Source organism: Petaurus breviceps, unplaced genomic scaffold (assembly GCF_028583685.1).
Source record: "Petaurus breviceps papuanus isolate PSGF00001 unplaced genomic scaffold, PetGlider_PUasm1.0 101, whole genome shotgun sequence".
NCBI classification, from domain to species: Eukaryota; Metazoa; Chordata; class Mammalia; order Diprotodontia; family Petauridae; genus Petaurus; species Petaurus breviceps.
Window position 1 is genome coordinate 579085 of NW_027185575.1, and position 23012 is coordinate 602096.

Here is a 23012-nt window from a genome sequence, read left to right on the forward strand (position 1 = left end):
TTGCTTTGTATATGTTTGCTTTCATGCTTTTTCCCCTATTAGATTGTAAGCTTTGTGAGGGCAGGGACTGGCTTTTGGCTTTTTATATCCCCAGTGCTCAGCACAGTGCCCTGTACATGGTAGGCATTTAATTAATGTTGATTTACTGGTGACCAGCAAGGGGTTGGGAGGGGAAGAAACCTTTGGAGGCAATGTTACAGTGGTGGTGGATTGGAGTCTGAGAACCTGGGTTCAAATCCCATCTCTGCTGTTTAAAGCTTTTATGTGACTTTACCTTTCTGGGACTCAGTTTCTTCCCCTGTAAAAATGGGAAGGGAGAGTGGACTAGATGGCTTCCAAGGTCCCTTCCAACTTTAAATCTAGACTCCTATGTCCTCATCCCCTCACCCCCAAGGCAAGTCAGCCACCCCCACCCCAGCATCCCAGGTTGCCCAAAGTAGGGCAAAGTTCAAAAAGAGGAAGCATCTGTCTCCACCCTAGAGAGGGTTTCAAAAACCATCCATCGCTTCCACTTCCCTTTTCCTGCTCTCTGGAATAAAAATCCAGTTCACAAAGGGAGCAGGAGCCCAGCTGGGCGTCTGCAGAGGGGTGAGTTGGGGGGGGGGGGGGGGGCGGGGGATCAGGCTGGCATGGAGCTACAGCACCTCCCTGTGGTCATGCCCCGCATTGCAGGGCCTCAGCCTTCCCAGGCCATTTTCGCCCCTCCCCTGACTTGTCTGCCCAGGTTGCAGACCCAGGCAAAAGTAAGAAGCAGGTCACTTGATCTCAGACCCCTCCAACTTTCTTCTTCCTAATAGAGCATCCCTAATAATAATAGTTTTAGGGCAGCTAGATGGCCCAGTGGACAGAGTGCTCAACGTGGAGTCGGGAAGTCTCATCTTCCTGAGTTCAAATGTGGCCTCAGACATTTACTAGTTGTGTGACCCTGGGCAAGTCACTTCACCCTGCTTACCTCGGTTTCCTCATCTGTAAAATGAGCCGGAGAAGGAAATGGCAAACCTCTCCAGTATCTGCGCCAAGAAAATCCTAAATGGGGACACCAGGAGTCAGACAAGGCTGACACGACTCAATAACAGGAACAATCTTAAAATAATTAAAGGGCTTTGTAAGGGTAAGTTATCATCGTTATTATTATGACAATAACAGCCTAGAATTTGCAAAGCACTTTATTATATATATAAAATCTCAGTCATCTCACGGGATCCTCCCAACAAACCTGGGAGATAGGCCATGTTATTAGCCCCATTCTACAGGTGAGGAAACTGAGACTGAGGTTGAGATTTGTGCAGGATCACACAACCAGTGCACTGAATCAATCATAAAACACCTGGGAAAAAAACTTCCTGTGTGCCAGGCACTGTGCTAACCATTGGAGACAAAGAGAGGGAAGAGACAGCCCCTGCCCTCAAGGAGCTTACAGTCTGATGGAGAAAACATGCCTACAAATACGTATACAGCCCCAGCTAGTACCTGAGGCAGGATTCGAACTCAGGGTCCTCCTACATCCCATTCCCACCAGCTAGCCATGGACCTCCTCCCCACCCCTCCTCTGCCCCAATGCCAAGTGCCATCTTGTCAAGGCCCTATCACCCCCCCCTCGGGCGCTTGCTCCACCCTGATCCCAACCAGGTTCCCAATGGAGGCAGTTTAATACGATTAGATTGACTGGTTTTGCCGCTTTTTGTATCCTCAACACTTAGCACAGGGTCTGGCACATAGTAGGTCTTTAATAATTAAATGCTGATTGATTGTGTGTAGAAAAAGTATTGGTTCTAGGGACAGAGAACTTGGGTTTAAATCCTGTCTCTGACGCCGTGACCTTACACAAGTCCCTGAACCACCCTCGCAGCTCTAGAACTGTGGTCTTTTTCCCCTCCTCTCTACCCTCCTCCCCAATTCTACAAAAAAGGCCTGAACACTAACTAAGTCATTCCATAAGATCTAAAGACCTTTGTGATAACCTAATTCAGGCCTTTATTGTAATGAGGACCCTTCAGAGACACAGGGAAATTCAGTGACTTGCCCAAGGCCAAGACCTGAGATGCATCTATGTTCACATGTTGTCTTCCCTATAGAGAGTCAGCCTCTTGAGGGCAGGAAGCATATCTCATTTTTGTATCCTTGGTGCCTAGTACAGTGGTGCTTAATGAATGCTCCCAAGCTCACCTTGTCTTTACTTTGTATGTATTTTATATTCATTTGCACGTGTGGTTATGGTTCCCATCCTGCAACAGAATGTAAGCACCTTGAGGACAGAGGTGTTCACTTTTGTCTTTGTATGGTCAGTGCACAACGCACATAGTAGGTGCTTTATCAATGCCTGCTAATTTTGAAAGATTTAAGAACTCTGATTAACACAATGATCAGTCGCAATTCCAGAGGTCTCAAGATAAAACATGGGACCTGCCTCCAGACAGAGAGGCAGAACTCAGAGTACAGACTGAGATATATTTTTCTGGACATGTCCAATAGCACACAGTGGGTAGAGTGCTCAGACGGACAGAAAGGCCTGAGTTTGGATCCTGCCTCTGACACTTATTAGCTGTGTGACCCTGGACAAGTCACTTAACCCCTGTCTGCCTCAGTCTCTTCATCTATAAAATGGGGGTGATAATAGCACCCACCTCTCAGGGTTGTGAGAATAAATGGTATAACGTTTGTAAAGCCCTTAGAAAATCTGAAAAGTGCTACATAAATGTTCACTATTATTATCTATACATGTTTCTAACAGGGGTTTTGTTTTTACTTGCTTTCTCAGCTGGGCAGGTGAAGAGGGAGATAATGAGGATCTGAAAATAAAATTAAATTTAAAAAATAATAAAATGCTTGCTGATTGATTGATATGTTCAACTGAAGGGATGTACATGATGGGGACTGGGGGATCTGTGATTTCAAAGGCATAGGGAACTCCCGACTGAAGGAAATCCCTCCACCGGTGTAGGTCAGCACCTTTTGCCCAGCTTGTCCAGGTCCAACGCTGGACTTAAAGGTCTTCCTGTCTTGGAGGCCAGCTCTCTCTCCCCTCTGGCAGCAGTCTCCCCAGCATGTACAGGTGCTAGCCTTGTACAAATAGGGACGCCTACTCAAACACACACAGAGATACATGTGCATACAGACATGAGCAGACACTGGTACAGACCCAGATGCCTGCGTTCACCCAGGCCCGGTTCCTGGTGTATACACCCTCAGACAGAACCATACATACCCAGACACTCAGTCACTGCCACAGTGTCTGCCTCCCCTCCTTATTTCCTCCCCTACCCCCACCCTATGGTGTTGGGAGCCTGACAAATGGCCTTGCTCTGAGGTGCCCTTTTTTGTCACCTTCCCAAAGGGCCCAGACTGATGGATGTCTCTGGCCCGGCATTCGCCTCCATCACCCTGTTAACTGGTGACAGCCAGACAGATTGCAAAGGAGACAGGTCCTGATTCATGTTGGCTGCAGAGAAACTGCAGGGACCTATCAGCCAAGCCTAACCAGAAGGGAAAGAAGGCTCCGAGGATGGGAGGCAGGGAAGCCAGGGTCCCCTACACTCGGACACAGAAACTCAGGGTACTGGGTACAGAGGGGAAGGGTGGGCTTCTGCCTGAAGGACCAGGATTGGCCGAGTCCTCCCAAGCTGCTGCGTCCAGGCTGTCCTGCGTACAGTACTCTAGTTCAGAGTAAAAACACAATAGGAAAGATGGCTCCACTCCCACCTCAGACACTTGCTACTGCTGTGACCATGAATGTGTCCTAATGCCCTCACGGCGCTGCTAGGAGGGCCACATGAATTAAGGGAGGGGGAGTTCCTTGCACACTTGATTTGTTGTTGTCGGCTCATTTCAGTCATGTCCAACTCTTTGTGACCCCATTTGGGGTTTTCTTGACAAGGATACTAGAGTAACTGCCACTTTCTTCTCCAGCTCATCTGGAAACTGAGGCAAACAGGGTGAAGTGACTTGCCCAGGGTCACACAGCTAGCAAGTGTCTGAAGCCAGATTTTAACTCAGGAAATCATCTTCTTGATTCCAAACCCAGCTCTCTAACTGCCAGATGTCTACAGGACATCCAATTCTAGATGCGCCAAAGGCAGATGATGCTACAGGGACTGGAGCTCAGGAGAAAGATTAGAGCTGGATATACAGATTTGGGAAAGATGATTGGGCTAAAAGTGGCCTTCGAGGTCATTGGGTCCAACCGCCAAATTTTACAGATGAGGAAACAGAGACTGAGTAAGCCCTTTCTTAAGGGGTGACTCCTCCGACCTCCCCAAGGGGTAGTCCTCCATTTGTGTGGCCATTTGTGAAACAGACATCTCAGGAGAACAAAAGCAGACTTTTAACACACAGGCAGATTCCATGGAGTCTTACACAGACCCTCAGAGCTGGAAGGGATGGAGGGGTCACCAATTCCCTTATGGAACAGGTTGGAAAGTCCAGCTACTAGAGATAAAAAGCATCAGAAAACCAGGTTTTTCAATCCCAGCTCTATCACCTACTAGCTTTGTGACTCTGGGCAGGCCACTGAACTTACCAGGGCCTCAGTTTCCCCTTCTGTAAAAAAGTATACACAAAATACACAGCCCACTTCAGAAGGTCACCATCAGGAGTTATCAGTTTGGTAGATTATAGGAACAGATCAAGATCTGGCAAGGACCGCAGAGACCATCAGGTCCAACTCCCTCATTTTACTAATGAAAACACTGAGGCCCAAGGAATTTCAATGTCTTCATACAGATAGTAAGCATCATAAGCCAAGGCACAATCCTCTGATTGCATAACCAACATTTGCACAGCTGTACCACACTCGAGCAGCTAGGTAGTGCCATAGCAGATCAAGCACTGGCTCTGGGGTCAGGAAGACTCCCCTTCCTGAGTTCAAATCTGGCCTCAGACACTTACTAGCTGCATGACCTTGGGCAAGTCACTTAACTCTGTTTGCCTCAGTTTCCTCATCTATAAAAATAAGTTGGAGAAGAATATGGCAAACCACCTCTGATATTTGCCAAGAAAACCCCAAAGCGGGTCATGAAGAGTCAGACACAACTGAACAACATTGACAGTTATGGAGAGGCTATTGATAGAGTTGACCCAAATTTTAGTAAAACACACGACAGATTTCCTTGTGGTTTTATCATGAAGATGATGCATGGAGGTGGTCGCCTAGATGACAATGCAGTTAGGCGGACTTGGACTTGGCTGAAAGACCCAACCCAGAGAAGAGTCATTAAGGGTTTGACATCAACTTGAAAGGTCTCCAGTGGAGGGCCCCAAGGATCAGCGCCTGGTCCTGTTACTGTTTAACATTTTGATCCATGACCATAGTGCCTTCCTTCTGAGACTACCCCTGATTTATCCCGTCTATATCTTGTTTACAAAGAGTTGTTTGCAAGTTGTCTTCCCCATTAGATGGTGAGCTCCATGAGGGCTAGAACTGTCTTTTGCCTTTCTTTGAATTCTCATTGATTAGCACAGTGCCTAGCAAGTAGTAGGCACTAAATAATTGCACGTTTCCTTCCTCCCCCATCAGACTGTGGAGCTCCTTGTGACTAGGGACTCTCTTTTACCTTTCTTTGTATCATCAATGCTTAGCAACAGTGCCTGGCACATCAATCAATCAATCAACACTTATTAAACACCTACTATGACCCCAAAGCTTAGCACATAGCAGATGCTTATAAATGTCAGTGAATTGACTAATTGATGGCATGTGCATCAAATTTATGGATCCCACAGATCTGGGAGAGATTTCCACCATATTGGATGAGAGTCAAGATTCCAAAAGATCTTGACAGGCCAGAACTTTGGGATGAATCAAATAGCATTAAATAAAAATAAATGCAAAGTCTTATACTTGGATTCAAAAAAATCAATTTCACAATCACAATGTGGGCAAGGCAGAGCTGGACAATAATTATTCATCTGAACAGATTCAAGGGCTTTAGTGAATCAATGGGGTGACATAGGAAGAAAGTTGATGGACTCATGGGCTGAATAAAGAGAGGTATAGTGCCCAGGACCAGGGAGGTAAGTAAGAGTCTTCTTATACTTTGCCCTGGTCAGACTACATCCAGAATGTTTGAAGTTCCACATTTTTAAGAAGATATTGATAAATTTAAGAGTATCCAGAGAGGAACAACCAGGATATTGAGCCCCAAGTTGATTTCATGGGAGAAATCATTGAAAGAACTGTGAATATGTAGGTGGGAGAAGAGAAAACTCAAGGTGGGCACGTGATAGCCATCTCCAAGTATCTAAAGGTCTGTCACTTGGAAGAGGAAATATACTTGTTTGTCCTGGTCCTTGAGTGTAAAAATAGGAGCTACAGTTGGAAGAGACACCAAGATGCCAATTTGGGTTTATTGTTGGGGAAATGTTTCTGACAATTATAACTGTCCAATGGGCTACTTTGGAAGGCAGTGGGATTTCCCTCCCTAGGGGTTTTCAAGCAGACAATCACTGGTTAGGTATATGACAGTGAAGATTCCTTCCATGTATGGATTGGACAAGATGGACACCAAGATGCCTTCCAATAGCTCAGATTCTGTGCTTCTATGATTCTGGGCTGGACCGTATGGCTTCCTGTACCTTACAACTCTGAGATTCTGTGCTCCATCCAATAAATCTATGGAAACACTGTTCATTCCCTACATTGGAACTTGACTTCTGATGTCCTTCTTCCTCTTTATCTAAATCCTACCCATCCTTCATCTTTGGTTCTGCCTTTCACATGAAAACTTCTCTATTTCTTGAATCCTTCCTTTCTCTGAATTAACAGAGCATTTGCTATTCACTCAATCTTTGTATTATTTGCAGATGAGGCAATTTTTGAGCAGAGATTTTTTCACACTCTTTTTATTTGTCTTCCTAGTACCTAGCCCAAATATCAGGCACATAATAGTACCTGCTTGTTAATTGATTATTGATTCTTGGAAGTTTTAGTCACCTCATTGTGGTGATTCTATTAAATTGATTAAAATTCTCCAATAAAATAACAATAATCTGAGTCAATATCTTTACTTTTATAGATTTCCCATTTTTTCAGTGTTAGCAGTTTAATTGATTAGGTCAAGATGTAACTGTTAAAGTCTCTGAGATTTTGCTTTCTGATCAAAGAAGGAAAATGTAATTAAATGATTTAAAATATGGCCCAAGTCTTACCTAAAATTACCTTGCAAATGGTTTAACCAACTCTACTTTTAGATGGATCATGATTGGAATCATCTCCTCAATTCTTCTTTAAAAAAAAATGCTTGATTGGCTGTTCTTCATTTTCAAAGAGGACCGAAATGACTTCACTATGTTAGAGTCAAGTTATAGTATGTCCAACTGTGACTGATCAGACCCATATGAGCTTGGAATGCTCTGCCAGAGGTAGTTAATTAAATTAATAGATAAGAGTGAAGTTATTGCTTCTCATCAGATCTATGATGAGGATGGGGACATCAATGCTTTCCCAGCAACCAATATCCAGAACGTAGACTTCCTCCCTTTGACTGGTTCTCTGCCCAGGGGATAGCACAGAGTGAAGAGAGATTCCAGGTTCCAGGAAGACTGATCCCAGGAGAAGGAGCTGGTGGGGACACAGTTCAGTAGAGAGAAGCTGTCACTCCAGTCTAGGTGTGGCCCTTGGGAGAGAGGCAAATCAGTTACTGAGCATCTCAGAGGCATGGAATCCCATGCAATCCCCAGACCACTTTCCACTCACAGGTAGGGGGACAATTAAGAGCTTCTGTTCCCCGGGGGGAGGAATATTCCTGTCTGAATCTTATCCCTACTGAGGAGAGAGGTCTCAGAGCACCCAATCCTCTGGGGTCAGAGGTAGACTCCTCAGGGGTGTACAACACTTCTCTAAACCTAGGACTTCTCAGTGAAAGAAAGTTCTCTCAGTATATACCACAGATGGGAAGGAGAAAAGCAGCACTCTCAGAGATGGGGCACTTTGGGGTCTCTGGGATCAGAGGTGGGAATGGACTTCCCCTCGTTACTGTTGGATTCCAGGAGAGGTTTAGCATAGCTCCCACTCAGCCATGGGACACATATCACTTTTGTATTTGTATCTCTAGTGATGGCATACAGTGAGTGCTTAATAAATGCTTTTTAAACTCATTTATAACAGTCAATAAACATTTATTAAACACTATGTACCAGGCCCTGGGCTGCAATCAAATGTGATCTTTTGTGGGGCAAAGCACTGTTTTAGGCTCTGAGGGAAACACAAAGATTAGATAAGGTCTGAGATATGAAAAGACTCTTCATCGAAGAGGCACGAGGGCTCCCAGGGGTGGAACATTGTATGTATTATCAGATGCTTTGATGCGTTGACTGGTTTTGCAGAATTTTTTTTCTCTCTCTTTAAAAAAAAATTATTGTTATATAGGATGGCCCTCTGGGAAGGGGAAGGGAAAGAATACCGTGGGAAATGTAGGTGATAAATAAATAAAATATATTAATAAAAATTATGTTAAAAACATTTTTAAAAGATATGGTATGTGCTCTTAGAGAGCTCACAATATATTAGGAGATTAAAATACAACAGCAATAAGAAGCATTTATTAAGCACTTACTAGGTACCAGACACTGTGCTAATTGCTAATGCAAGCAGAAAGACAGTTCCTGCCCTCAGGGAGCCTACATTCTAAATATGCGAGATTGTACCAGAGGAGCCTAGATTTAGAGCTAGAAGGGCCCGTCTTCTCATTTTTCAGATGGGAAAACCGAGACCCAGAGAAGTAAATGATTTGCCCAGTTTCTGAGGCAAGCTTTAGCCCTGTCTTTCTGATTCCATGTCTAATATTCTATGCAAGATACCATTGCTGCCTCCTGGATCAGAGGACCAGGGTTCACCTTCCAGACTTGAAAATGAATCCTCAACTTATCACTTGCTACCTGTGTGACCTTGGACAAGTCACTTGACTTAAGCAATGAACTTTACCCAGTCATTTAACTATAGACTTTGTGGCCCCAAGGACCTTCCAGTTTTAAATCTATAATCCTATGAACTGATAATATGCAAAAAGTGCATTGAAAAGTTTTTTTTTTTAAGTGCTGTGACTGAGAGGGAGGGTCATTACTAAACAAGGACATCAAGGAGGACTTCCCAGAAGAAGCAGTGTTTGGAGTGGGCTTTAAAGGATGAGTAACACAAACAAGTGAAGGGGAGAGGGAAGGCATTCCAGGCATACAAGCAAAGATTCAGAGGCGGAAGAGCGCTGTGTGAGTTCAGAAACAGCAAGTAGACCTGTTTATCTTGTGGTCTGCCCTTTGCTCTAGAAAAGAACCATGACATCAGGGAGGTGGTGCCGTGACTTGCAAGTGAGCTGGATTTAAGTGAGGCAGGGCTGTGCACAGTTACCAGCCTCACTTTCTCCTCTGGAGTCATCTGGGTCCAGCGGCAAGGTATGGATCAGAACGACTGGAGATGACCCGGATGCCTGTAGTCCTTTTAAGCTAAGATCTTTAAAGGGTTTCAGTTTTTCTGAGGCAACACCCATTCAGTTATTAAAGCTAGGTACTTTTTTTTAAATAGAGAGAGGTCTCTAGGTGGCCCCATAGTGCACAGAGAACCAGGCCTGGAATCAGGAAGGCTCTACTTCCTGAATTCAAATCTGACCACAGACACTTACTAGCTGTATGACCCTGGGCAAGTCACTTACCCTTTGGCCTCTGTTTCCCTGTGTGTAAAATGAGTTGCACAAGGAAATGGAAAACCACTCTAGTATCTCCATCAAGAAAGCCCCAAATGGGGTCATGAAGAGTCAGGCATGACTAAAAACAACTCAGTGACAATACCAGCACTATGAAAGAAGGTGAATGGGTGGAAGGAAGCAGCTTGGGAGGCAATAGGGAGCCAGTGATCATTTTTTAACAGAGGAGAGACGACTCCATATGTGAATAATAGAGATTATTCTGCCATGATAGCAGTGATCAGTTTATTAGAGTAAGAGAAAGGAAGTTGAAAGATTTGTTAGGGTCAATTGAGTAATCTAGGGGGGTTATAACACGAGTCTATACCAAAGTGGTAGAAGAGGGAGTAAAACCATTAAGTGGATGTAGATGTCCAGCAGCAGAACAGAGAACCATAGTGAAACCTTACAGTGTTACATGAAGGGGAGGGTTTATTGTAGATGGGAGGAAATAAGGGTTAGACATGGCCATTGACTGGCATGGCTCCACGTCATTGGCACCATTAAGGTGAGTTTCATTTTAGGAATGGCAGGATCTCCTTGCCAGCTGGCTGGTCTTAGAGGAAGCTGTTAGGCTCACAGACTTCCTGTACTTCCTTGGGGAAGACATTTCACTTCCTCGGGCCACAGTTTCTTCATATGAAAAATGGATGGGTTGGATCAGATGATCTTTAAAAATTCTGATACTGTCCCCCAAACAGGCTGGCCTCAAGGAGAGCCAATGGTTATGAGAAATTGACTGGAAAGCAAGTTGTGTGCCTTGAGTGCCCTCCAGTGTCCTGACTGGGTATAACTTCTAATGCAGTCTCATTTCTCCTTCCATTAGACCCTCTGTCAAAGACCCCCAAACAGGAGAGATGAGGGATCAAGCTGGTCCTACAGGGATAAAGTGGGCCTACCAGGCAAGGGTCTTTTGCCCTAGAACACAAATCCCAGGGCTTCACTATAGTATTTTGAGATGTTGAATAGACTAGAATATAGTATAATATATGTTTGTATATGATGTGTGTATACATACATGCAGATACAGATATAGATGATATAGAGATAGACAGACAGACAGACAGACAGACAGACAGACAGACAGACAGACAGACAGACAGACAGACAGATAGATAGATAGATAGATAGATAGATAGATAGATAGATAGATAGACAGATAACGTATATCAGGCAACTAAGGTCTCACAGTGGATAGAATGCTGGGCCTGGAGTCAGGAAGATTTAAGTACAAATCCAGCCTCGGACACTTACTAGCTGGGTGACTCTGGGAAAGTCACTTAACCCTGTTTGACTCAGTTTCCTCATTTGTAAAATGAGCTGGAGAAGGAAATGGCAAACCACTCCAGTAATCCCCAAATGGAGTCATGGAGAGTCAAACATGACTGAACAACCACAATAACAAAGACTAATGCCAGCCGTGCCAGGCATGCCCAAAGTATCTGAGTCCTGTATTCCCTGAATTGTGAAGATATTGGTCTTCCTGGGTAGACTTTTGCCAAACACCACACCCAGATAAGAAACGAAACTGGACTTGCCCCCAAGGGCAAGAGGACTATTTCTATATTTGAAGGGTGGGGAGGAGGCAATCCTTTCCCAGAAAGAGGAGGTGGATGAGGCTAAAGCCTTTGGCCACATTTACTTGACATAGCAAGTATTTAATAGCTGCCTGTCAATTAACTCTTGCTCTCATGACGTGACCAGCCCACGAGAACCCATAGGTTTCTTCAGTGTCATCTGCTGGCTCTTTCCCTGATGACTACATACATGTATCCTTTTGAGGGAAAAAATTTTTTGAAGCTTACTACCCTGTGCAATTCACTTAGCCACCGCCGGCCTCAGTTTCCTCTTCTGTGAAGTGGGAACAATGATAGCACCTACCTCCCAGGATTGTGATCAGATGAGATAATTGTGGAGTGCTTAACACAGTGCTTGGTGCTTAGCAGGCTCACGGCTGGTTGGTTGCTGTCCTTTGTGCTTGGAGAGAACAAATTATATCATTGTCGAGGTCCCACTGTAGTGTGTGTCCAACTGTGGCTGATCAGACCAGTATCAGTTCAGAAGGTACGACCACAGGTCGGGCACAGATACTCATCATAAACAACTGGAGTAGAGATGGAACTAAATTTGTGCATCTCACATTTCTTTTAAGCTACTGCAATTCTGCTTTGCTCATAGAGAACAGAGCCTTCTTTGACTCAGGCACATCATGCTGGGTCGTCCTGTGCCAGTGTCTCCCATAACTCACAATTGATTCCAAAGTTCTTCAGAGAGACCTCAAGAGGGTCCTTGTATCACTTCTTCAGACCTCCATGTGGTTTCTTTCTTTGTGTGCGTTCTCTGTAAAATAACTTTTTAGGCAAATGTGTATTTGGCATTCGAACTACATGGAAAGCCCATTGTAGTTGAGCTCTCTGCAACAGAGTTTGAATGCTCAGCAGGTCAGCTCAAGAAAGGACCTCAGTGCTATAGCACCAATGCACAGCATTCATGATCACTATAAATATACCTGCATAGTGCTCTGTTGCAAAATATAACAGGCTCTCCATATAGAAGACAGAAGCAAAACATTTATTCAGACACCAGAAAACCAAATCCCCAAACCAGTAAGCCTATTCCATCATAGTAGCAAAAAAGTTAATAAACCACAACAGCTCAGAGAGCCACAGTATCCTTTAGCCTTCCCACAAACCAACAAAAAACCAACATTTACTCACAAGCCTAACTGACTCCCTCAGATGGGTTCTCTCCTCCCAGTCTAGCTAGCTCTGACTCCCAGCTTCCTGTGGGCTTTGCTCCACCCTTCAACAAACCCGTCCCACCACAGGCTCCATGTGATTACATCCAGTCTATTAGGGGGGCAGAGTATATTTTCAAAGCAGGGAACAATTATTGGACTTCCTGAATGCCATGATCACAAAAAGATCCTAGATACCATTTTTCAAGAAACTATAAAGAAAAACTTCCCTGATATCTTAGAACCAGAGGGGAAAAATAGAAAATGAAAGAATCCACAAGTCACCTCCTTAAAGAGATCCCAAGAAGAAAACTCTCAGGAATGTTATAACCAAATGCCAGAACTTCCAGGTCAAGGAGAAAATAATGCAAGCAACCAAAAAGAAATCATTCAAATACTGTGAACTACAGTCAGGACTATATAAGATTTAGCAATTTCCACATTAAAGGATCAGAGGGTTTAGAATATGATATTCCAGAAGGCAGGATTATAACCAAGAATAGCCTACCTAGCAAAACTGAACATAATCCTTCGGGGATGGGGGGGAAAGGGTGAAGAGAGATATTTAATAAAACAGAGGACTTTCAGGCACTCCTGATGAAAAGACCAGGGCTGAACAAAATAATTTGATTTTCAAATACAAAAGAAGCATGAAAAGGTAAACATGAATATGAAATCACAAGGGACTTAATAAGGTTAAACTGCTTATGTTCCTGTGTGGGAAGATAATACATGTTACTCCTAAAAACTTTATCACTGTTAGGACAGTTAAAAGGCTTCTACATAGACAGAGGGCATAGGTATGAGTGGACTATGTTGGACTATGGTCTAAAAAATGGATGGGTAAGAAAGAGGGATACATGGGGAGAAGGGGGAAAGAGTGGTAGGATAGGGTGGGATAAATTATCTTACATAAAAGAGGTTCACAAGGAAGAGCTTTTGCAGCAGAGGGGGAAATGGAGGGAGGGACAGGAGGAGGGGGCTGGGGCTGAAAGAAGGGAGGGCAGATAGGGGGAGGCAATGGTCAGAAGCAAAACAGACTTCTGAGGAGGGACAGGATAAAAAGAGAGAAAGATAAACAAAAGAAAATGGGATGGAGGGAAGTGCCCAGTTAGTAATCATAACTGTGAATATGAATGGGATAAATTCACCCATAAAACAGAAGCAGGTAGCAGATTAGATTAGAATCCAGGATCCAACAATATTATGCTTAAAAGAAACACACTTGAAATGGAGAGACACAAAGTTAAAATAAAGTGCTAGAGCAGAATCTATTATGCTTCAGCTGAAGGTTTTTTTTTTTTTTTAAGGCAGGGGTAGCAATCATGATCTCAGACAAAGCAAAAGCAAAAAAGATCTAATTTTAAAAGGTAATTAGGGAAACTACATCTTGTTCAAATGTACTATAGACATCAATACTAAACATATAGGTACCAAATGGAATAGCATCCAAATTCTTAAAGGAAAAGCTAAATGAGTTAGGGGCAGCTAGGTGGCATAGTGAATAAAGCACTGGCCCTGGAGTCAGGAGGACCTGAATTCAGATCCAGCCTCAGACACTTAACACTTACTAGCTGTGTGACCTTGGGCAAGTCACTTAACCTCATTTGCCCTATCTCCCCCCTCCAAAAGCAAAAAAAACAAAAGGTTAAATGAGTTACAGAAGGAAATAAACAGTAAAACTATACTAGTGGGGGACCTCAACTTTATCCCGCTCAGAGTTAGGTAAATCTAACCATAAAATAAATAAGAAAGAAGTTAAGGAGATGAATAGAATTTTAGAAAAGTTAGCTATGATAGACCTCTTAAAGAGAACAGAAAGGAGTATTCCTTTTTTCTCAGTTATAGATGGCACCTTTACAAAAACTTATGACATATTAGGATATAAAAACCTCACAAACAAATGGAGAAAAGTAGAAAAATTAAATTAATCCTTTTTGGACAACTCAATAAAAATTACATTAAATAAAGGGCCTTGGAAATATAGATTAAAAATTAATTGGAAACAATAATCTAATCCTAAAATATGAATGGGTCAAAGGATAAATCATAAAAATAATCACTCGTTTCATTAAAGATAATAACAATGAGACAACATACCAAAATTTACTGGATGCAGCCAAAACTTAGGGGAAATTTTATATCTCTAAACACTTAGAGAGAGAGAGAGAGAGAGAGAGAGAGAGAGAACAGATCAAGGAATTGGGCATGCAACTAAAAACATTAGAAAAAATGTTAAATCCCCAATTAAATTCCAAAATGGAAATTCTAAAAATCAAGGAAGAAGTTAATAAAACTGCAAGTTTAAAAATTGAACCTGGTTTTATTTTTAAAAACAATAAAATAGATAAACCATTGATTAGATTTTTTAAGAGAAAGAAAAAAATTCAAATGACCAATATCCAAAATGAAAAGAATGAATGCACCACCAATGGAGATGAAATCAAAGCAATTATTAGGAGCTATTTTACTCAATTACATGCCAATAAAACTGGCAAGTGAAATGGATGAATATTCATGAAAATATAAATTGTATAGATTAACAACAAGGAAATAGAATACTTCAATAACTCTGTCTGAGAAGAGTCAGGTAGGTAGCTTAGTAGATAGAATGCTGGACCTGGTTTCAGGAAGATCTGAATTCAAATGTGGCCTCAGACACTGTGTGACCCTGGAAGAAGGTCACGTCCCCAAGAGCCAGTGTGGCTTTAGAAAGGTCCAAGGAATGTTCAATATATTTTTTGCTGCTCAACAACTCCAAGAGAAATGCTGGACAGAGGTCTGTATACAATGTTTGTCAATCTGACCAAAACCTTTGATGCTGTCAGTCATGAGGACTTGTGGAAGATCATGACAAAATTTGGTTGACAGGAGAAATTCATCAGATTAGCCACCAGTTCCACCAAGGCATGCTTGTGCGAGCTCTGGATAATGGATGACACTCTAGCACTTTCCCAGTCAATAGTAGAGTGAAGCAGGGCTGTGTGCTTGATCCCATGTTTTTTAGCATATTTTCATCAATGTTATCCACCTTCAATGAGAGTGAGAATGGCATCAAGGTCAGCTACTGCACCGATGATAAATTATTTAACTTGAAAAGGCTACAAGCCAAGACTAAAGTAGAGTGAATTTGTGTGTGATTTTCTGTTTGCAGATGATTGTGCTCTCAATGCAACCTCTGAAGCTGAGATGCAACAAAGTATGGATCAATTCTCAGCTACTTGTGCTAATTTTGGCCTGACAACACCCAGAAAACAGAGGTTCTCCACTAACCAGTATCACACCATCCATACACGGAACCATTGGTTACAGCAAATGGAGAAATTCTGAATGCTATGGCTAAGTTCCCTTATCTTGGCGGTATACTTTCCAGGAATAGATGCTGATGTTTGATGCATGCGTCACCAAAGCTAGCTCAGTTTTGGGGAGACTCCAAAGGAAAGCGTGGAAGGGAAGAAGTATTAGGCTGACTACCAAGCTGAAGGTCTACAGAGCTGTTGTGCTGACTTCATTATTATATGCCTGTGAAAGCTGGATAGTATACCAGTACCACTTCAGAAAACTGAATCGCTTTCATTTGAATTGTATTTGGAAGATTCTAAGCAGGATAAGCTACCAGACACTGAGGTACTTTCTTAAGCTGAACTGCCAAGCATTCAAACTCTACTGCAGAGAGTGAAATTCCAATGGGCTGGCCATGTTATTCAAATGCCAAACATATATTTGCCTAAAAGTTTATTTTATGGAGAACTCCCTCAAGGCAGGTGTTCACACGGAAGTTAGCAGAAGCTATACAAGGACACCCTCAAGGTCTCTCAGAAGAACTCTGAAATCAATCATGAAACATGAGAGACAGTGGCATGGGACCACCCAGCATGGAGTGCCCACATCAAAAAAGGTGCTGTGCTCTATGAGTGAAGCAGAATCACAGCAGCTCAAAAGAAATGTGAGATGTGAAAATTTAGACACCTCTCCCTCCCAAAAGTTCAAACAGACTATTTGTGCCTGACCTGTTTTCCAAACTAGTACTGGCCTGATCAACCACAGTTAGACACCGAGTACCTTGATCCTGACATAGTGATATCATTTTGGTCCTCTCTGAGTATGAAGGATAACAACCAGCCAAGGCATAGACCAATATCTCACACTGTATACCAACATAAGGTCAAAATGGGTACATGATTTAGACCAAAAAAAAAAAGTGATATAAGCAAATTGGGGGAGCATGTAAAATTTTACCTGTCAGATCTATGGATAAGGAAATAGTTTATGACTAAACAAGAGATAGAGAAGATCACAGAAAGTAAAATAGATAATTTTGATTAGGAAATTTAAAAGGTTTTACACAACACATGTGTGATGCAGCAAAAATTAAAGGGAAAGCGGGAAGGGGGGGGGGGGGAAATTTACAGCAAGTTTCTCTGTTTAAGGCTTCATTTCTCAAATATATAGGGAACTGAGCCAAATATATAAAAATAATAACATTGCCCAGTTGATAGTGTCAAAGGATGTGTTGGGTGACAAACAGCATAACTCCCTCTATCTTGTACAAAGCATTAGCTCACCAGTTAAAAGACCTCCTTGGCAAACTCCTCATTCCAACGATCCCTCCACAAGGAAATCATGTGGAATAACTTCTGTTCAGTAAGATTTCAAAGGTTCCCTGATTTCAGGAATCAGTTGTTCATTTAGGTGAAGGTATCTTATCTAATCTGCCAGCTCTTGCAACATCCCCTCCCATTCTCCCTCTGCCTGAAGCTTCCCCCTACCTTTATGTTTTAAGCATGTATAAGTCTCACTCCAGGGAGTCTCTGTCCATACAGGTGGGGCTCCCTTGCTGGCAAAATCATAAAGTCCCTACTTTGATACTCTGGGGTCTCTTTATCCCTGCATCACCCACAATACGAACAGAGACGTTTCAGAAGAAAAAACATCAAAGCTCTCAATGCTCTAAAACATGAAAAAATGCTCTAAAACACTGCTAATTAAAATAACTCTGAGGTACCACCTCACACTTAATTGGATTGGCTAACATGACAGAAAAGAAAAATGACAAATGCTGAAGGGGATGTAAGAAAATAGGGTCACTAAAGCACTATTGGTAGAGTTGTGAACTGGTCTAACCATTCTGGAGATCAATTTAGAATTATGCCCAAAAGGTTATACAACTGTGTATACTCTTTGATCCCACAAAACCACTGCTAGGGCTGTGGCCCAGAGAGATCAAAGGAAAAGGAAAAGGACCCATATGTACAAAAATATTTGTAACAGCTCTTTTCATGGTGGCAAAGAATTGGAAATTGTAGGGATTCTCATCAATTGGAGAACGGATGAACAAGTTGTGGTCTATGATTGTGATGGAATATTATTGCATTATAAAAAGCGACTAGCAGGATGGTTTAAAAAAACCTGGAAAGACCAAGACGAACTGATGCAAAGTAAGTGAGTGGAACCCGGAGAACATTGTATACAGTGACAGTAATATTGTAGTGATGATTAACTGACTTAGCTACTAGGATGAGTACAATGATCTGAGATAATTCCAAAGGACTCACAATGAAAAAACATCTCCACTCCAGAGAGAGAACTAATGAAGTCAAAGTGCAAACTGATGCGTAATTTTTAAAAATTTTCTTTATTTTTCCTGTTGTTTTTTTTTTCAAGATGGCTAAAATGGGAATGTTTTGCATGATTTCACACCTTTAACTGATAGTATGTTATTTTCTCAAGGGATGGGGGAGGGACCTGAGGGAGGGAAAGAATTTGGAACACAAATTTTTTAAAAATGAATTCTAAAATAAATGAAGTACAAATAAAACCACATCATATCCGCCTAACTGTGGCTATTCCCCACTTCAACCATTTTATAGTTGAAGAAACTGGGGCAGGCAGATTTAGATTTAGCATTTATTTAACTTTTTAAGATTTCAAAATCATAAATTTTAGATGTAAAGAAGGAACCTTGGACATCATTGTCTAACCTTCCCCCCACACACACATTTTTACAGATGAGGAAACTGAGGCTCAGTCTGTGGACAAATCAGAATCACAATCCTGTGAAGTACTTTGGAATCCCAATGAGGTCACTAAGCAAAAGATTCCAAATTGATGCCTCTGGCCTGAAAGTCTCTAGTACCAAATGCATGTAGTCCTTACTACAGGGGAGGCTGAGGCTGGTGGATCACTTGAGCTCAGGAGTTCTGAGCTTCAGGGAAGCAAAAGTTGATCTAAGTGACCACATTGAGGTTGGGCACCAAGATGGTGAGCTCTGAGAGTGGGGGAACCACTGTCTAGAGGAGATAGCCTAGGGCAGAAACATAGTAGACCAAAGCTTCCATGCTGATCACCAGCAAGATCAGGTCATGAGTGACAGCTATACTTTCAGCCTGATTGTGAAGAGTCTCCTTTCACAAGGTCAATGGCTAAGAACTAGCAAGGAGGGTCTTGGGGTTACAACTATGTCTCTCTCCATTTACATAAACTATATTTAGAATCTTTTTTTTTTTTTTTTGAGGCAATTGGGGTTAAGTGACTTGCCCGGGATCACACAGCCAGTAAGTGTATGAGGCCAAATTTATACTCAGGTCTTCCTGACTCCAGGGCCAGTGCTCTATACTCAGAATCTTGAAGCTACAAAACTGTTTAAGGCCATCAAAACTAAGTCATCATAATTATAATGACCAAGTCTGGCTCTGAAAAAAAGAAGAAAAGCTATCACCCTCCTTTCTTTGTGGAGGTGTGGTACTATGGGTATGGAATGTTACATTTACTGTCACTCATTTGGCAGATGTATGATTGATTCATTTTGCCTTAAGGCCTTTGCCTCTCACCTTTTTTATTCTTTTGTTTTAAGGGATGGCTCTCTGGGTAGTGAGAAAAGAGAGGAACATATTTAGAAATGAAGGTAATATGAAAATAGGAGATATTAATTTATTTTTAAAATAAGGTTATAAAACCCTTCTTTTCTCCAGACTCCTAAGGCAGGGAGGGCATCGTATACCTCATCAGACCTAAGTTACTGTGCTGAGGATTTTTGCTTTAACTGTTTGTCTGGGTTATAGAGTGCTTCATGTTTTCTATTGAATCTCTCTAATGTGTTCTGTTGTGTACATGGCAATTTATTTTTCTCATTTTCTATTTAAAATAAATTTAAGCAAGTTTTTCCCTACAACTTTCCACCTGCTTCTCCTTGTCCTTCCCCCTAGAACCAGCAAGTCTGAATACGGCTCTCATGTCACACTTCCTTTTCCCCCAATCTTCTCTCCAACCCATTGGTCATGTATCTCAAGGGCCTTTGTTCAGAGACACTCCTACAATTGTTCACCAAGAACCCTTGGGCAGGCTGTTGTTTGCCCTTCATTGTCAAAGAGGACCATGACATTGGGGAGGTGATGCCATGACATGACATGCAAGTAAATTGGATTTAAGTGGGGCTGGCTGTGCAAAGTCACCAGCCTCACTTTCTTCTCTGGAGCCATCTGGGTCCAGTGGCCAGATATAGATCAGGACAATTGGACATGGCCCTGAATACAGTGGGAGACCTCAGCCTTTTTAAGCTAAGGCCTTTAACAGGTCTTGGTTTGACTGAGGCAATGTCCATTCAGTCATCAAGGTTGGGTAAGAAATGAGGCTAAGCATGGCCTCTATTATCTAGTCAGAAAAAAATCAATCTGCCCTCAGAGTTGATCCCAGGCCAAAGAGGAAGGAGCAAAGGCCTCACTAGCACTGCTGGGGTTGGGGAGAATTAGGGCCAAGCTCTTCCCATTCCCACACCTTTCTCCTACTGAAACCCTCATCCCCAACATAATCACACTCACAGACATTTGTTTTCTACATTTTTATTTTAAAGTGAATTTATCCTTTTAAAGTGAATGAGATTTCTTTCATTTTTTTTCTAGTAGAAAAAAAAGTGATAAAAGAGACAGACGTTTGTCCAGGAGACCAGAAACACTGTTTCCCCCACCCTAGGGAAGCCAGCACATCAATTTGCCAGCTCCGAGGGGATGGAGGGGCCCTGAGATCTTCCTCCCCAATTCTGCTTTGTTTCCCTGGACAAGCAAAGAGTCCGAGGTGTCAGGAAAGGGGTTTCCAAGGTCCCCAAGAATGCAATGGGGAATCTCCTAGGACCACAACCCCCTGAGCAGACATTTGTTGAAACAGAAGATAGAAAAATGATAAAAACATTTAAAAAAACACAGACGTATCTGTGTTTAGACCCTGGGGAACTAAAATGGCCACTGGAGAGACCATAACCCAAAAAGGGGTGGAGACCTTCTTTAGGCTTTCTGCCCTAAAGCCCAGGCTATTTAAAAGGGCTCCATAAGTGAAGGTGGCACCTGGCCTGTTCACAACCACTGGTCCAGCCCTTCAGCACCAGGGGCCCAAGGGGTCCCCACCAGTGGTGGTCTCAGCCCCTGGGGTGCCCAGGTCATAAAGGACTCCAATGAGCAGCAAGTCTAGTCTCTGTGGAGTGAGCCTCCGAGTCTAACCTGGGCCAGCTATAATACGGTCAAAGTGCTGGGCTTCAGAACCAGGGCACTGAAGACATTGCTGCGTTGGGGGAGGGCAAGGAGAGGGAACAGAGGGATGGGGGTAAGGCTCATATCAGCTTGTGTTCACTTGGCTGGTTGTGCAGTACATGGTTTATCCTGGCTCCTTTGGAGGGAGAGGGGCAGGGGAGAACCAGACTTAACACTTCCAAGGTGCTCTGGGGTCCTGGGTTTGGACAGGCCGAGGGATATGTAAAGTAGGGGAGAAGTCAGGTATCAAGCTGCTCTCATAAAACTGGCTCTCATAAAACCTCCCATCCCCAAATGCCCAGTTTGAGAGTCCTTAAGGTTCAGATTCTGTCTGTCCTTGCACTTTGACTCTCTCTCTTTCTCTCTCTCTCTCTCTTTCTCTCTCTCACACACACACACACACTTAACGTGTATTCATGGCTGTACATATAAAAAAGGTGACATCACGGCCACATGGCTGCCATGGCCAGGCAGGGGAGGTCACTCAGGACTTGCTGCTGGCAGGCTGTCCATCCTGGGAGTCGTCCTGGAGGAGGGGAGTCTGGGAGCTGGGGAGCTGGTCTGACTGGGGGTCCAGCCCTTCATGGAGAGCAGCACTGGGTATCTTCTGTGGATAAAAACGGACTAGGTGACCTCTCTTGCCACTGGCACAATCCCAAACCACCCTCTGCCCCCTCCCACTACTCCCTTGGCATGATTCCACCTGACAGGGAACCCACCTCCCTCTGAGGGGTTTTAAGGACTACATACCTCCCCCCCTTGGGGATGGTTTATTTTCTGCAATGACTCAGAGAATCAGAACTATATGTTCTCTCTTGCATATTCAATTACATGTTATCTCTCCCATGAGATTGTGCAGTAAGCTCATGGAGAGCAGAGACTATTTTTTGTCTTTCTTTTGTCACCTGGTATACACCAAGTGCCTAATAAGTGTGTATTGGTTAACTGTATATGTTTCTTATTTTACAGATGGGGAAATGAATGAAATCCATCTGCCTGAGGTTTCTCCATCAGTCTAATGGCAGAGATGGGACGGGGGGACCCTGGCCTCCCCATTCGAAGGCCAGGCCTCTTTGTGCACTATCCTGCTTACTGACTCTTTCTCCTAAACTCAGAGGTAGTGAGTGGTCTCTATCCAGTTGGTATTTTCCCTCTGCCCGGATCCCTTGCCAGTCTGGCAGATCCTCTTCCCCCCAAACCTCAATCTTAGCTCCCTCTCTGATACCTCTCAGGTAAATAGGAAACAGAAACCTAAGAAATCCAGGCAGAGGTGTGATGGTCAATGTTTAACAACCAGCTCTCTCAAATGCATCACGCACTTTTACATTTAATCTGTATTCATTCTTTCTGAAGACTAGACAGTCAACAAAACCATTAAACAAAGCCTGAATCAGTGTTCGGGCATTTCCAAGATGTAAGTGCTCACACTGAAAATTTAACAACCCCTAGTTTGAGGTGCCGCCAAATAATGCATGTGATTAATTCTTGCAATTAACTCATGCTTGAATTAAAGGAGATTTTCCACCTTCACCCCCCATTCTGAGAATGTTTACATCAGAGTTGGATTTCCTCACACTACTGGCACCCAAGTGGTCCTGATTCATGTTTAGCCCTGGAGGGTCAGATGGTTGACCCCATCCAGAAAGGGGAGAGGTGTGAGGGAAAGCTGGACCACTACAGCTTAATAAACAGGAGGGGTCCAATTTAGGAAAATGTCCCCCAAATTACACAAAGGAAAAAAATCAAGTGTGTAACAGCCAAGTTGACAAGGTGAAGGAAGAGGGGGGCTATGTCTTTATTAAAATTTAAGGCAGTCACACCCCCTAACACAACATTTTAAGGCATAATCACAAATCCTTCCTGCCTCATTTAGGGGGTCAGAGATTAGTGGGCAGGGGAAAAATTGAGTGATTGGTGTTTGGACACTACTGAAGAAAGGTCCTACAATGCATAAGCATCGTACAAGAAAACACCCTTTATCTTGTTTAGTCCCTCTCCACCATAGATGGTCAGCCCCTTAGGGACCTATACCTTAACCCTGTGGGCCCTGAGCTCCTGTCAGTGTATATCAGAGGTCTGGTCAGGGGG

At 43.1% G+C, this 23012-nt stretch overlaps 1 protein-coding gene across 4 annotated transcripts in view; it reads right to left on the reverse strand.

The window, feature by feature from the left end:
- Positions 1 to 20227: 20227 nt before the first annotated feature.
- The window catches only part of LOC138157295 (scavenger receptor class B member 1-like), a 103254-nt gene continuing 100469 nt past the window's right edge, over positions 20228 to 23012 (reverse strand). Inside the window, exon 12 of one of the 4 annotated variants that reach the window (XM_069082992.1) lies at positions 20228 to 21531. In XM_069082992.1, the coding sequence (XP_068939093.1) occupies positions 21409 to 21531 (123 nt within the window). In that variant the 3' untranslated portion in view covers positions 20228 to 21408. The remainder of the gene's footprint in view (positions 21532 to 23012) is intronic. The other 3 variants (XM_069083079.1, XM_069082843.1, XM_069082918.1) reach the window with 3 other exon arrangements.